Source organism: Syngnathus acus, chromosome 5 (genome assembly GCF_901709675.1).
Source record: "Syngnathus acus chromosome 5, fSynAcu1.2, whole genome shotgun sequence".
Taxonomy (NCBI): Eukaryota; Metazoa; Chordata; class Actinopteri; order Syngnathiformes; family Syngnathidae; genus Syngnathus; species Syngnathus acus.
The window spans coordinates 4,351,408-4,366,772 of NC_051091.1; the positions used below are offsets into that span (position 1 = coordinate 4,351,408).

General features: G+C 44.1%; 2 protein-coding genes and 1 non-coding gene across 11 annotated transcripts; 1 reads left to right on the forward strand and 2 right to left on the reverse strand.

Annotated features, from left to right (window-relative positions):
• Nucleotides 1-3,341: 3,341 nt before the first annotated feature.
• Nucleotides 3,342-3,414, reverse strand: trnat-ugu. Its single transcript has one exon. It is a non-coding gene; the product is annotated as a tRNA-Thr (tRNA).
• Nucleotides 3,415-3,729: 315 nt separating this feature from the next.
• On the forward strand, nucleotides 3,730-12,886 carry zmynd8 (zinc finger, MYND-type containing 8). Of its 9 annotated transcripts, none has more exons than XM_037251345.1 (23): nucleotides 3,735-3,928; nucleotides 4,169-4,248; nucleotides 4,581-4,701; nucleotides 6,699-6,761; nucleotides 7,050-7,195; nucleotides 7,395-7,616; nucleotides 7,707-7,820; nucleotides 8,154-8,219; nucleotides 8,413-8,505; nucleotides 8,589-8,676; nucleotides 8,775-8,830; nucleotides 8,927-9,004; nucleotides 9,093-9,208; nucleotides 9,310-9,791; nucleotides 9,865-9,999; nucleotides 10,070-10,225; nucleotides 10,302-10,802; nucleotides 10,879-11,307; nucleotides 11,399-11,538; nucleotides 11,642-11,722; nucleotides 11,796-11,874; nucleotides 11,943-12,182; nucleotides 12,249-12,886. In XM_037251345.1, the coding sequence occupies exons 2-23, from the start codon at nucleotides 4,246-4,248 to the stop codon at nucleotides 12,422-12,424; spliced, it is 3,585 nt and encodes a 1,194-aa protein (XP_037107240.1). In that variant the 5' UTR covers nucleotides 3,735-3,928; nucleotides 4,169-4,245; the 3' UTR covers nucleotides 12,425-12,886. The 9 variants fall into 9 exon arrangements, 8 of the variants coding, with proteins under 8 accessions (XP_037107240.1, XP_037107243.1, XP_037107242.1 ...); XM_037251348.1 differs by having other exon boundaries at nucleotides 7,473-7,616; XM_037251347.1 differs by lacking the exon at nucleotides 8,154-8,219.
• A 70-nt stretch (nucleotides 12,887-12,956) lies between these two features.
• Nucleotides 12,957-15,249, reverse strand: arpc4l (actin related protein 2/3 complex, subunit 4, like). Its single transcript, XM_037251355.1, has 6 exons — nucleotides 15,118-15,249; nucleotides 14,561-14,679; nucleotides 14,179-14,290; nucleotides 13,778-13,873; nucleotides 13,513-13,683; nucleotides 12,957-13,424 (listed from the first exon to the last, which is right to left on the reverse strand). Exons 1-6 carry the CDS (start codon nucleotides 15,118-15,120, stop codon nucleotides 13,419-13,421), a joined length of 507 nt encoding a protein of 168 aa, XP_037107250.1. The 5' UTR covers nucleotides 15,121-15,249; the 3' UTR covers nucleotides 12,957-13,418.
• Between the last annotated feature and the right edge of the window lie 116 nt (nucleotides 15,250-15,365).

Below are 15,365 nucleotides of genomic sequence, written 5' to 3' on the forward strand. Positions count from 1 at the left end.
CAATCACGCGTTATCATGATAGGAGACCTTGGCAATGTCAGGGTTACTGGAATACATTTTCAGACTATGATTTCTACGGTAACTTCATTTCTCTCTCTCTCTCTCTCTCTCTCTCTCTCTCTCTCTCTCTCTCTCTCTCTGGCATACAAAATCTAATGGATTTGCGTGTAACTGGTGCTTGAAGCAAATTTAACGTCGCCTGTGTATTTATATATAAAACAAATAATAAAATCACGATTGCATAACACCTGCCCCTTCTGGATGCTAAAAATATGTCAGTTTGGCATGTGAATAATTCTCGGACCAGTGAGTCATCACACACATGCAAGACAAAAAAGTGTTTTGTGCATAAATGTATTTATTTATTTATTTATTTATTGAGAAGGAAGTGAAGAGTAAAACCAAATCACAGTGATGATAAATCAGTGAAGTTCAATGTCATTCATTGCACAATTGTACAACAGTCAGGCTTGGCAATATCTGACCTCTGCTATTCTGATCATGTTTGGCAAGTAGCAACCATATGGACAGTTCTTCATGATGTCTTGCCGGGCCGCTTGATTATGTATTGATTATTCCACAAATGACTGGTGCCTATTATCTGAGTTCCCCCCTTAATTAATAACTATTTGCTCAAACCGTGAGATCAATAAATAAAATGCTTTTTTTTTTTTTTACTGTAGGGTTTTATGTTGTTCATATATACTTACTAGAGAGAGAAAAAGAGAGCTAGAGAGAAAGAGAGAGAGAGAGAGAGAGAGAGAGAGAGAGAGAGAGAGAGAGAGAGTCAATTACATTCCTCAGAGAGCCACAGAGGGGCCATGAGGCCCCTGTTTGTGCCCCATCCCCCAACAAAACATGCAAAACTGACCTTCCCCCTTGGTGAGTGTGAGACACTTAATTCCATCCCCCCCTCCTCATTCTCTCCTGCTACTTTGAAAGGACAGGAGATAACAGTTTGAAAGGACAGGAGATAGGCCTATAATCATTATTGTATTCAAATAGGTTTACCTGCAAACAGCTACACAGCCTGCACAGCACTCATGTTCAATCCCTAGATTTTCACAATTTTGCAAACAGCTCATATATAATTACGGGCAACGAGTTCCAATCCTACCAATAACTCACGTTCGAAAATGTGGTCTTTACTCAAGTTTTGCATTTAATGTTCATTTGGAAAGTACAATGATCACGTTGGTATTGTACAAAATATACTAGGTTCCATTTCTCAACGTTTTACGTTATATTTTCCTTCAATCTGTCTATCTGATTTGTTATATGACTCGCTACACTGTGAACTACATTGTGAATGACGACGTGCCATATCTCTTTAAATTTCTCACATTTATGACCAAAAAAAGAAAGCCATACAGTGTTGTCACCCGGTCACAGTATTAAATCATACAAGACGGCGAATGACTAACGACAGCGCCATCTTGAGGCGTATTAAATTCTTTACAAAGACGTCACCCAGGCCAGACGTCACAACCTGAACCTGCGTCGAGAGAGCACTTGGTATGATAACTAACACAAAATAGCAAACATATGAGTGGACAAACGTCATTCCTATTATGAATTAGGTCTAAACTTTGCGTTTTTCTCTAGTGAATTTATCCGATTGCGTAAATACGAGCGTGTGGCCCAGCTAATTAGTAGTCATAGTGCATCGTCAACTTCCCGAAGATGCTGCTTTATAAAAAAAAAGGCCAAAATACAACAACAACGTAATAATTACAAACTATTTACATCACAACTAAAAAATAGAAGCATGTTCATGGTAGTAGAAAAGGAGGCTTGGTATAAATAAGCTGACACTAATATGGAAAAAAAGTTTAAAAAAATATTTATTTAGTTCGTAATGGTAAAAAGGCAGAATGGTACAATGCATGTCTGCCTAACAGTCATAAGATTTAGGCTTTGAGTCTCAGTTTCGACGTTCTTCAGTGGAGGTTGCATGTTGAGCCTGTGCAGGTTTTGTCTGGTGACTCCTGCCCCTTCCACATTCCTAACACATGCATGTTAGGTTAATTATAGACTCTAAATTGTCCGTGGTTGTTTGTCTATATGTGCCTGGCAATAGGATGTTGACTTACTTCTCTTCCCAGAAGTCAGCTGCAGTAGGCTCCAGCTCTACATTTGAGGCTCCATAATATCCAAATGTCCAACTGACGTCCTAACCCTGTAGGTATCTCTAATTCTGAATTTCAATATTTTAAAAGAATACAGTCAAACCTCTACATACGAATTTAACCTACTTCATATGTTAAAATAGTCGTAAGTTGGATCAAATATGCCCATAAGAATACACTGTAATTGGTTTAATTTGTTCCACAACCAAAAAAAACAATAACTCCTTAATAAATACTGCAGATAATTACATAGCAGTAAAACAAATGTATTATATCAGAGAGATGTAAAAAGAACTAAATTACAAAGAAATAATCAATAAAAAGGGGTGTTTATTGTCACTGTACCTTAGACACACACCGTAACTTACTGTAACTTACAATATGTAAACTTCAAACTAACTTAGCTCATTTTTGTTTTTATTTTTATATTTTATATATATATTTGATCTAACTTACATAACCTTAGCATGACGCAATATATGTCATTGGCCTTCTCACATATGATCGTTTCAGTGATCGTTTTGCCAACAATCTGCTTGTCGTTTATGCATCCTAGCAATCTCTTCCAAGGTAGTGCTGCGACGTTTAGAGATGATGTGATGGCTTGACCGCTTTGAGGCCTTCCTTCTGCTTAATGACCGTCGAAATTGTTGACACGTTTTTACGGCCATATTATTTCGCAAGATCACTCACATGCATTCCGCACTTGTGTTTTCTTATGATTTCTTGTTTTAATTGTAAGAAAATCATCATCTTCCTTTTTTCACCACTACAACCATTTGCGTTAGCCTTCTTGGGGTATGATAACGTGATGCTGACGTCATCCCGACGTGCCGCCGTCAAGCGGGCTAACCATGATGGGAATTATTTCGGATGTTGAGTCAAATATTTCACATCGTATGTTGAAAAATTCTCATGTTTAAGCAATCGTATGTATGTAGAGGTTTGACTGTATGTTGACAATATCATATTTGGAAAATTGGCCAATGGGTATTTAATGGGGCAAAAAGAACAAATCAAATGCAGCAGCAGTCCAATCGAGTGGTTTGCTGGATCTGGTTTGTGCTAGGAGGTTTCGCATTATCAAGGATTGGAATGCTGAACCTCACCCATCTTTGCTTGCAAACAACTCAAGCCTTTGGACAAAGCTCTTTTATAAAGTCAATGGCAACACTCATACACAGTGAAACCTCGGCAATCCTTAAAATAGTTAGGCCCCAGCGAGAATTGAACTCGCGACCCCTGGTTTACAAGACCAGTGCTCTAACCACTGAGCTATGAGGCCAGTCCTCTTGGTTTCCTACTCGACTGGGTACACAAAGGGAAAGGGTCAGGTTTCCCGGAATGATTTATCAGCATATTGTTGATAGCATACAGCTCAAATGCGTGAATAGCATCACCAAACTGTTATTTTCAATTGAAAGAACACACTATGTTTTTATTGTTAGTTCAATTAAAGGTGGTGGATATTGACCCAGGCTTTTTTTTCCCTGACATTATCTTGAACAATATATTTGAAAGCCTTGTGACTTGTGTGTGTTTCAGCCGTATCTTGCGGTGGTTCCGTCTCAACAAAAGACTGGCATCCAGGAAGTGCAACAGCCAATCGGCATCTGTCTTCCATTTTGCCAGCGTGTCTGTCCAGTCAGCATTTGCTTTTCATGAGAGCTGCACCCAGGACAGCTTGAGCGTGGCGGTGCTGCTGAGAGCAGGCTGAGGGGCTGACAGGGCTGTCTCTCCTCCATGTTGTAATAAGCATTGACATATCACACAGAATTGTTAGACATGCATCCATAGAGGTAAGCAGCATTTTCATTCTTTCATTAATATTCCTCTGTTGTTAAAGCATCAGCCGGATATGAGCTGTGCCCTGAAAACCGGGGGAGGGGAAGCAATCTTTTTTTCACAACACACTCTAGAATTGAAGCTGCAAAGATGAGCATGACATTGTACTTCTACCACACAAACGCAGCTAATGTCCATGTCCAATTTGGAGCCACCTGCTCAGAGTATTCTAACCTCCCTTCTGTGTCGTCAAGGCTGCGGGCCTGTTGAGGCATTCCGAATGGGAGAGACAGCCACCGTCGCAAAGGGGACACCCCGAAGGAATTAACAGATGGTAAAGTGACAGCACGGCAAGTTTAATTTAGGCCTCAAAGTGGCGTCAGAGCAGGACGCCCACGCAGCCACCAACGGCAATTGTATATCAAACAAACCTCAGTGGAAAAAACAATCGAGCAGTACTTTGCTCTTTCACAGAAAGTTCCTCTCTGAAACAGGCCTAATTCTATAAGCCGCTCGCCACTTTCAGGCTTGTGTTGTAAAGTACAAATGATCTACAGAGCGCGTACGAGGAATAGCCGAAGCCTAACGTGCACTGCCTCCCGGTGTTCTCTGCTTCCGAGCATCAGCCATTTTGGAGAACTTCCCCTTTCTGTCCCTCTGCTCCAGGCACACTGCTACTTGTATGCAAGCGGGAGGAAAGAAGAAGGGAAGGATTCCCTCTCAACAGGCACTGCAGTGAAATCTCATCTCATCCCTGTTTTCGAAAACCCGTCTGAGGGCCAAACAGGTTTGGCAGAATCTTCTTTCTATGTATATTTAGGTGGCTGGTTTGCTTTCCGTGTGCGGGAAATCATGCAGTGTTGAGCTCTGACTTGCGAGATTCTCTTTTAGCCTCCATCCTCCTGTCGTATGTTATTTTGCTGGCAGATGTAAAAATTGTGTGATTCAGACCTCCAGTCCAGACACTCCGGCCTGGTTATGTAGCCTTGCTTAATGCTTGACCTGAGCTCAAGCTCACTCTCTATTGACTGAAAGAATCACTCCACTCCACCCCACCCACCACTTGTGTTTTGTTTTCTGCTACTACCTTTCATTTCCTGGTTTGATGATCAAATTTGCATTTTGTCTACCGCTCGACCGCTTCTGCTCTCACTTAAACTGTCACTGAGGGCTGGATGAGATTCGGTTTGATAGTCTATTTCTAATTTTGGAGTGCCGACAGTCTCCTTGGAAATATGGAGAAAATGTCAAGCTTTCAATGTTCCTCAGTGGAAGAGGGGGGGGGTGATAATAACCCGCATGTGCTCCTTGTTCTCAACTGGTGCCGTGTGGACTTGTTTTGTGTGTGGAGGGGGAGAGAAAGCCTCATCAAAATGGATGCCATATACCTTCGAGAGCACAGAGAGGAGAGGCGCCGATCCGCTCGCCGTCTTGCTCCTAGCGCCGCATTTCACGTGCCCATGGCCCTTTGCGTGCTTTAATGGGGGGGGGGGGGGGGCACTCGGTCGCAAGGAATAGCGGGCGAGCGGTTCTCTCTGCATTGCAGCACTGTAGCCGAGGAGATCGAGAAGCAGAAAAGCTTATGTGGTACATTGAGCTAGCCGTCCAATCGGGTACCTCGGAGTGGCGCTCAAACCAATCGGGCGCTTGCAGCCGAGGTTAAAGATTGACAATCGCTGGAGGAAGCAGCGGGGAGAGAGGAGGCCTTCTGGGATACTTGGAACCATCGTTTCCCTCATCTCACAACGCCCTCTATCATTGAAAAGAGTTAAAAAAATAGGCTGAAGAATTCATGATGTGAGTAGGAATGGAAGGCATGCTGTTGATTTCCTTCATTGAAGCATGGATGTGAAGACTTGTTTTATTTCTGCCATAGAATTTGGTGTCATGTATTTGAATCTCGTTGTCGTCGACTGTTGCTGTATTCCTGAACTAGACGTGACATCATTCTGTAAGATAGTCCGGACAGTGTGGTCGAGAAGGCCACAATGTCTTTTCACTCTCTGTCTTTGTGTATGGTCTGTGTTCATGGCAGACGCATCATCACGTCCGAGGAGGAGGGAGGGGGAGAGTGCTTGGGGAACAAGATTTGAAGAGAAAAAAAAAAAAAAGCTCTGCTCTCTTGACAGAAACAACAATAGCAATGACGTCACGCTGCCTCCAAAACAGGTTGACTGATACTGACAATAAATACCTGATGGCCACTGTACATCTCTTTTTCATTGTGTTATTGCGCCACAACATTCTGTTTCTCTTCCATTGTCTTCTGTTGCCAGAGTGCTGCTTGTTTCTATCTGGTCTCCCACTTATCGCCAATATTGAATCTCGATTGAAGACCGCGCAGATGGACACTTGACATCGGTTCACTTGACTAATTTGAGGCTGCCGATTCATATTGACACGTGTTACGATTTTCTGTGGTTCTGGGCCTATCAGCATTATTACGCAAATAGGAGATGACCAAAGCGACTGGAAAATAATCCATAAAGTCAAAGTCCATGCTGGCTTTCTCATCACATAGGCAAGCGTGATACAGATAATTAATGTGCTCACTCCCGCTACCAATTGTTAATGTAGTGTTGTATTGTGATGGACTGATCTGTTTTAGGCAGCACTTAACAAGCAGAAAATTGTTCTGATGCAGAAAATGACCTGCCACAATATAACGCCACGTCTCTCTTTTTTTTTTTTTTTGCCTTGAGTATGGATGGCTGCCTGGCACTCTGTGATTTTCGCAATGTGATATTTATCGCTACTGCATTAACACTCTTGTCTACATTGCAGCAGTTGAAATAAAGAAGACTGACCCTCCAACAGAGAAAATGGAAAGCTCAATGCGATCTAAAGGTGTGGATGAAACATACATCATGTAAAACTTTTGTATTGTTTTATTATAAATAATCATTTGTATACCATTGTATTATATATATATTTGTAATTGTGGTCAGAACTTTACAGACACTGATCATCGGCATGAGTTTTGATGATTTAATCACTGGTAAACTCTTTTTTTTTTTTTCCCGGGTGGAATAATCATACAAGTCAAGCGTACTCTGACCATAACGGAATGCGACCTTAACCAGGCCATCACGGAACCGTAACTGACTCATATCAAACTGTCACCCGCAACACAAGACGCAGGCTCGACAGAGCGGACGACCCAGAAACGAAAGATGCCAAGTCCCTCCCACTCATCAAATGGTCACTCGTCTGCTGACACCTCCCCCAGCCCGGTGAAAAAGAAGAAGAAACCAGGTGCTGTTAGCACCACCAAAGACCAGGTAACCAACAAAATAATCAGATCACCCTTGGAACCTTGTTGCAGTTAAAATAGTTGTGCAGAATATTCCCATCATCCCCCCCCCCCCTCTCCCCCACAGCGCACCTTTTGTTGTCATTGTGCATCTCTGCTTGGCTTGCTTCAACACGGCCTGATTTTGACCTCCCCCAACCTTTGTGTTTCTTTTGCCTGCGTTGCAGTCCGAACTAAGACATGGCCCCTTTTACTATGCGAAGCAGCCGGCACTCACCACAGATCCTGTTGATGTTGTACCGCAGGACGGCAGGAACGACTTCTACTGCTGGTTGTGCCACCGTGAGGGTCAGGTGCTCTGCTGTGAGCTCTGCCCCAGGGTGTACCACGCCAAGTGCCTCAAACTACCAGACGAGCCTGAGGGCGACTGGTTCTGTCCGGAGTGTGAGGTACTCAAGCAGAAATATGCCGAGTGTAAGGATGTCGGGAAGCACCATTTCGGACATCGAGTAAGGAGCCCTATTTTCAATTCTTTTTAGAAAATAACGGTTGCTGAATGTATCGAGACTCAGAGCAAAGCCATGACAATGCTGACTATTGAGCAGCTGTCTTACCTCCTCAAGTTTGCTCTTCAGAAGATGAAACAACCAGGTGTAAGTATTTCTGCTATAACCGTCTCCTTGGGGGATCTCCTGCTAGCTAAACGGTTCGCCGCTATTGGAGTCAAAACGACTTCTTCATTCTCATTGATTTCTACCACCTGGCAAGTCAGCATTGCGAGCTTTTTTACGACCATCTTCGTCTCATCTTCACCTAAAGGCTGTCCTCTATTGCTCGAGCATGAGACGTTATTAATTTGCATGCGAGAACTCATCTGACATTCCCAAACATTGAAGTATAGCGGGCCTGTGTCACGGCTCGGAACCATGAGAGTAAATATGCAAGCCGGTCGTGAGGATACAGCTGCCCCTTTCACTCTCTTTCAGGATCATCCTCGCTTGTCATCTCGCTCTCCCCACGCAGCTTCCACGCAGAGAAAGACTTTTAATTGGGTAATAATTACACCACTAACAAGTCCCTGTCTTGATTTCTCCCTTGACTGCCTGTGCTGCTTTTGTTTGATGCTGCTTTTAGTGTATAGTAGTAGCATGACAGTTGTGATCATCAGTGGGGAATTATTTGCGGAAATCGTGTGCGTGTGCGGAATCTAACGTAAGCCCCTTTTCTCTTTGCTCAATTTTAAAGACGGAGCTCTTCCAGAAACCCGTTTCACTCGAACAGCACCCGGACTATGCCGAATACATATTTCACCCAATGGACCTTTGCACTCTTGAGAAGGTTAAAAAAAAAAAAAAGGCGATTTTAATCCTGCATCGCTGATCAGCTCTCATATGAAAACTTTTGTTTTCCGTCTGACGCAGAACATCAAAAAGAAAATGTACGGCTGCACGGAGGCCTTCTTGGCAGATGTCAAGTGGATTTTGCATAACTGCATCATATACAACGGAGGTGTGTTGCGTATTTGAGCCTCGATATTATAAAAAGCAAATCATAATAGTGCTTATTTCTGAAACAATAACATGAAAAATGTCATATATATTTTGTAGGCAACCACAAACTGACAGCCACAGCTAAAGTTATCGTCAAGATCTGTGAACATGAGGTGAATATGCGGTCTGTGTCATTTTTTTTTGTCGTGGAGATGAATTTTCAGTGATTGAGTCTTCAAATGAAATTTTCTCTTCTTTTTTTAATACAGATGAATGAGATTGAAGTCTGTCCTGAGTGTTATCTGTCTGCTTGCCAAAAGAGAGAGAACTGGTTCTGTGAACCCTGTGTGAGTTGGACTTGTTTATCTTTTGCTTTGTTTGTGCAGCACTTTCAACATTATCGCTCAAGGTTGACTATTTTTTTTTTATTTACAGGGTAACCCTCACCCTCTGGTATGGGCTAAATTGAAAGGTTTCCCCTTTTGGCCCGCCAAAGCTCTGCGTGACAAAGACGGACAGGTGGATGCTCGCTTCTTTGGTCAGCATGACAGGTTGCCATCTTTTGCGCTTCACGTTTGACTTTGTGTCCGTTCCAAACTCGATTTGGTGTCACTAACAGGTCACATGATGACACGCGTGTTCACTCTTTTAGGGCTTGGGTGCCTTTAAATAATTGTTACCTCATGTCCAAAGAGATTCCCTTCTCCGTGAAGAAGACTAAAAGCATCTTCAACAGCGCCATGCAAGAGATGGAAGTCTATGTGGAGAACATGAGGAAGAAGTTTGGAGTGTTTAACTACGCCCCCTTCAGGACACCCTACACTCACGACAACAGCTTTCAAATGCTGCAGGACCCCTCGGACCCCTCGTCCAAGGCCGAGAAACAGGAAAAGATCAAGTTGAGCTTTGACATGACCGCATCGCCCAAGATCTCGCTATCCCGGGCCGTGTTGTCTGGCGTCGGAGGGATCGTGACGGGCCGTCGGCCACCTCTCGGCGACGGGCCTCGCTCCCCCGTGAGCACCAATTCTTCTGCGCATACGGGTTCAGACGGCGAGGACACAACAGACAAGTCCCACGTGAAGGCCGTAAGCAGCCAGGGAAGTGTCGGAGAAGAGTCAATGGACTGCACAGGTACTGTGGTCGGTTATCTAAAATCATACAGGAGACCTTTCATCCTTATTTTTGGTTCAACACCTCCTTGCAGTGTCACCAACTCATCCTCGACCAAGTCAAGCTGAGCATTTGTCCGACAGCACCAAATCTTTACATTCGCAATCTCCTGGCAACACCAAACAAGAGAAGACACAGCTGACGGGAAGCATTTTGAATCTCAATCTAGGTGAGTCGATCACGCACACCTTTGACACCTGTCAGTCATGATCATTGGAATTCATTTAACATCCTTCCAGATCGGAGTAAAGCAGAAATGGATCTAAAGGAACTCAGTGAAACGGTTCTGCAGAAGCTAGGGGCCACCCCTGTTCTCACCTCTCCAAAAAGGCAGATCAAGAGCCGTTTCCAGACCAACTTGGACAAAACCATTGAAAGCTGTAAAGCGCAGCTCGGTCGGTCAACGTTCGAGCACATGCGTCCATTTGATATTCTGCTTTGGTAATATTGCTTTGTTTCCTGTTTGGGCAGGTATAAATGAAATCTCTTCTGAGGCGTACAAAGCTGTGGAGCACAGCGACACTGAGGACTCCGAGGGTAAATCCGACTCAAGTGACACCGAGTACGGCAGTGACGAAGCACCCAAGGTTGAAGATTCCCAGGATGCTACACGCACTGAGGAAGCCCAGAACAAGAGTAGAGACCAGGAGCAATCATCACCAAAGGCCAATATGCCACTGCTATCTGAGCCCACAGCAGAGGATGTTAGCTCAATGCAGTCAGAGACGCCGGCTCAAGAAAAACCTCTGGAGAAAGATGGTCCAGAGAAGACCAAATCCCCCCCACCATTGCCCGTGTCCAGGGAGAAGGGACAAGTGAAAGAAGATATGAAGCAAAATGCGTCCATGGAGGATTCTGACTCCGAGGGGGAGCTGGTTATTGACCTTGGGGAGGAGCAAGGGAAAAGGGAGAGGAAGAGACGCAAAAAGGACAGCGCGAATGCTAAAGAGTCATGTGCTAGTAAACCTGAAGGTGAGATGTTGCTTTTTATGACCATATAAGTGTGACTTCTTCAATTCTTACGTAACCCATCCATTTCCTCTTGAAGGTAAATCCCTGACCCCTTCAACATTCCCATCTCAAAGCAGCACAACCCCTTCCACACCCTCCAGCGTTGCCTCGCAGTCCCCGATGGCCATTCCCGTCAGCATGATTGCCGCCAACGTCAGCCTCGCCACCGTCTCCAACGCCCCGGCAACTCCGCCCTCTTCGTCCTCATCTTCAGCCTCCGCCACCCCGGGATTGAAGAAACAGCGCCCCCTGCTGCCTCGAGAGACTGTGCCTGGAGCGCACAGCGCCACCGTGTGGAATCCCAGCGGCAAGCTCCAGAACTCCTCACAGAAATGGCTCCTGCGTCAGCAGCAAGGCCAGCAGCCGGTGGCAGCCGCGCAAATTCAAGACAACGGCTCGGCATCGGCGTTTTCTGCACAGACGTCTTCGCAAAGCACACGTTACCACACCAGACAGTCCATCAAAGGTAGCTAAGGTCAAATGTGTGCAATGGTGACTTTAAATCTTAAACGGAATCATATGAATCTTTTCAATATGTTTTGCGTTGAGCACATCAGCTGTCACCCTGGTGTCCGGCTGTCCTGCATCAGCATCTGGATTAGGCACATCGTCTCCGTCCTCCTCCATGGAAACGGAGCAGTACATCTCCACAGCCTCAGCAGACGCCGCTGCGGACATTGCCAAGTACACGAACAAAGTAAGCATTTCTAATCAAGCTGTTCATATTTGTCATGATGTGACATTGTTCTGAATGTTGATTACGCATTGCAAGAGAATGTGACTCCTTTTTTCTCTTCCAGATGATGGACGCAATCAAAGGTACAGTGACTGAAATCTGCAGTGACCTCTCCAAGAGCTCTTCAGGGAATACGCTTGCTGAGGTGCTATTTTGCAAAGTTAATGACACATTTCTTTGCATTTACACATTTGCTTCGTGTTGTTGTTTTTTTCCAGATGAAGCGGCTTAGAATTGAAATTGAAAAACTACAGTGGCTCCATCAGCAAGAGTTGTCAGAGATGAAGCACAATCTCGGTAAGAACTTGATTCACCAGCACGGACAACGCAACTCGATGACACGAATTAAAACCGATCTCGTCCAGAGCTTACAATGGCTGAGATGAGGCAAAGTCTGGAGCAGGAGCAAGAGCGCTTGGTGGCAGAGGCCAAGAAACAGACGGAGCTGGGGAAGCAGCAAGCGGTGGATGAGACCAAGAAGAAACAGTGGTGCGCCAACTGTCGAAAAGAGGCCATCTTTTATTGCTGCTGGAACACCAGCTACTGCGATTACCCTTGTCAGCAGGCCCACTGGCCCGAACACATGAAGTCCTGCACTCAGTCCGGTAAGAAAAACAAAGGACCGTCCGGTCCGGAGTTTTGTTTTCAAACGGCGGTCGGTGTGTTTGCAGCCACTGCTCCGCAGCAAGAAGTCGAGACGGAGTCGGCGGCGGACTTGTCGAACAAAGGAGCGGGACAGCCTAACTGTGGACCAAACGCTCTGCGAGAAGCGCCGCTTTCCGCGTCTTCAGATAAAGACTGTGAAACCGAAGCCAGCAGTGACAAAGCTGCTGTCACTCCATCTTAACGGTGTGCAATATACTTGATGTTATTATTTTTTTTACCCGCTACACTGATTGATGTATACATTTTGTTCTATAGTGTATGCTGTTGAAGTGGCTGTATCCAAAGTCTTTTTTATTTACTGTTGGGTTTACAATATTGGGATTCATTTTGGCTGCCCGTCTACTGTACAGTGTTCTTTCCCTGTTTTGAATGAGAAAATAAGACTGACAGCTGTTAGAACCGAGAAAGAGGTGCAGTGTCCTCGCACTCGTGTTAGGTAGCTTTTTAACAGCATGCGTCACTCAATCTTCTCTCAACGGACTAAATTGGCAAATGATGGCACCTACATTGCTGGACCACTTCACTATTGGAGTGCTACTGACAAATGAAGAGTTTGTGGTTAGTTCCGGTAATTTATGTTTGTATTTGTTAATATGATGCCTGCTGCATATTGTACGCTGATGAGAAGACATTTTCAACAAGCTCTTTGTGTTTTTTTTTCTTTTCTTCTTTTTGCAAGTAGGCTCCAGTCAATTAATCATTAACAAATGTTAATCGAGCTGTTTAATTTGTGCTGCTCAACTCAGACAAACAATTCCCACTACAAATGTAGAAATACTGGCGCTTTATTCATTTTATACAACATTTTGCTGACTAATTAGTACTTTTCCGCATGTGTAAGTGAAAACAAAACCGAAAACGAGAGAGCAGACGGACCGACGTACACGGAACACCTAACTACTTAATTGCATTTGAACACACCCATCGTCTCTGTACTCGAGGAAACCAGCGTTTTTAATACTTGAAGGACCCGCCTTTGCTTGTTTATTTGGCCATTTGTTCTAAGTGGTAGAAAATTGATACTGCTAAGTATTTCCTTATGTACAGTCACTAATATCAATGAGTACAGAGATGATGAGACGAAGCCAGCGGGGGTCAACGATGGCTGGGTGAAGGTCCTCACTGATTGTGCACACCCAAAATTGGCTTACGGCTGGCCGTTAAGACGGCGGACATCAGAACTGTGGAAAAGAAGCCAAAATTAGTTTAGGGGAACTCATTGTGTTTGTTGAGACAATCACTTTCAAGATGTAGAAAGGCATGGCTTACATTCTTGAGGAACTCCTCTGCGACGATACGGGCTCTGGCATTAACGGACAGCTTCATCTCGCTAATCTCCTTGTCGATTTCCTCCATGAAATGGATGACAAAGTCCACCAGCTTGTGTTTGTACATTTGCTCTGTGTGGAAGTTGGTGACCAAGAAGCTTATATCATAGCCCTGAAAGAAAAGGTGTCAGAACATTGAGTGCAGGATTTTTGTTGTTGACATTATCGTTCTTGTTAACTAGCATGCTACCCTCAGTGCTTTTTACCTCAACTGGCTTCCTCCTCAGAATGAAGAAGTTCTCTGCCCTCATCATCATGAATCGCATGAACTTGTGGCAAAGGATCTTTTCGATCTCATCAGCCTGAAGTGGCAGAATTGGAACGGTTGTTTTTAATAATGTATAGCACACAAAAAAAACATTCTTTTACAGTAGGACCTCCCCAAAAAAAAAACTTTCTACTGACATCATGTGCTCAATAAAAGGAGTTCATTTTTTGGGAACACAAAAATAGAAAGAGAAAAATAAAAAGGTAATCTGAGGCAGAATTAATGTTTTGAATTTTAATAGAGGCCTTGTGAAGTAATGAAGTGTGGCAATGGATCTGCTTGCTATAGGTCATTGAAATTTATGAGGCTCCACTGGACTGATTTGAAGAAGCTTATTACCTGCTTGACGGCAATGCTGACCCTGACAGAGTTGATGGATCCCTCGATGAGAACCTTCTCCTTCTCATTGCGGCTGATTACAACAGGCTGAAGAAGCAGCTCTTTACTGCTCCTGGAAACCACAACAAAAGCAATCATCTGTCTGGGACGTAACACAAAGATATTAATAAAAAGTCTCAAATGATCCCAAATTAAACTGCAGTAGTACGTCGGACTGCTGGACTTCTCGTTCATTTTCAGAGCACAGTAGCTGCAGCAAGCCTGTTTCATACCTTGCCTGTACCTCCAGCATTTTTCCACCTATGGAGACTACCTTGTGCAAGTTTGCACAGGTTGAAACTTGTGTGGAAGTAGCAATCCTCTGCAAAGGAGAATGTCATACCTGACTTCCACTTCGGGCTTGTTGTGACGCTCCACCACCTGAGAGGAGAAGTTCTCCAGACACATGGCCGCCTGCAGGGTGGCCCTCACAGCGTTTAAGTAGGGACGCAGAGTCGCAGTCTAAGGACAGTTTGGACACAGTCAGTGTCTGCATTCTTAATACAAAATCGGATGAGTGACATAAAATATTAAGTTTCAAAAGCAAAGTGAAGGTAAAAGAGATCAATAGAATTGAGGTTCAACCGAAAAACATGATTTTAATATCAGGAATGTCAATGCTCTGATGCAAGGGAAGCTGATGATTTCATTTGGATGTTGACTCGCTTTTATTATGTCAACCCTCTTGATAATTATAAACAAAATACGGGCTACAAAATGAGGGAAATGAATCAAGAACGGCAAAATACTAAGACAACCCACTTTAATTGATACCAAACCTCACGTTTGGCAGAAATATGAAAGCAGGATGGTAACTGTTGATGTAGTCTGATGCTGCCAAATAATGCATGATTACAAATGAACTAAGAAAAGATCAACTTGAGATAAACGGAGACTTACCATTTTTACGCTGCAAAAGACGGAAGTTCCGAAGCCACGCCTGGGACCAGTTTCCGTAAACCCTACATTCGCCAGGAACGAAATGGTGCGCTTGTTTCGCTTGACATTTATAAATAAGGAAGTGGATTTCTGTACGCAATATGTATTTCTCTGATGGGTCGCATTACTCCGCCCGTTTTGGGTGTATGTATGAACAAAACGAGCTTTTCCTTAGTGACGAGTCCATTTGGCTGCGTGAGTAGGAGAAT

Excerpts from the sequence above, each read along its gene's own strand:
- zmynd8 (XM_037251345.1), top strand. Across the intron at positions 8,506-8,588 it reads ACCTTTGCACTCTTGAGAAG|AACATCAAAAAGAAAATGTA; the intron begins GTTAAAAAAAAA and ends CGTCTGACGCAG. Across the intron at positions 11,875-11,942 it reads AGAGATGAAGCACAATCTCG|AGCTTACAATGGCTGAGATG; the intron begins GTAAGAACTTGA and ends GATCTCGTCCAG.
- arpc4l (XM_037251355.1), bottom strand. Across the intron at positions 14,291-14,560 it reads AAGCCCGAAGTGGAAGTCAG|GAGCAGTAAAGAGCTGCTTC; the intron begins GTATGACATTCT and ends TGTGGTTTCCAG. Across the intron at positions 13,874-14,178 it reads TCAGCATTGCCGTCAAGCAG|GCTGATGAGATCGAAAAGAT; the intron begins GTAATAAGCTTC and ends CTGCCACTTCAG.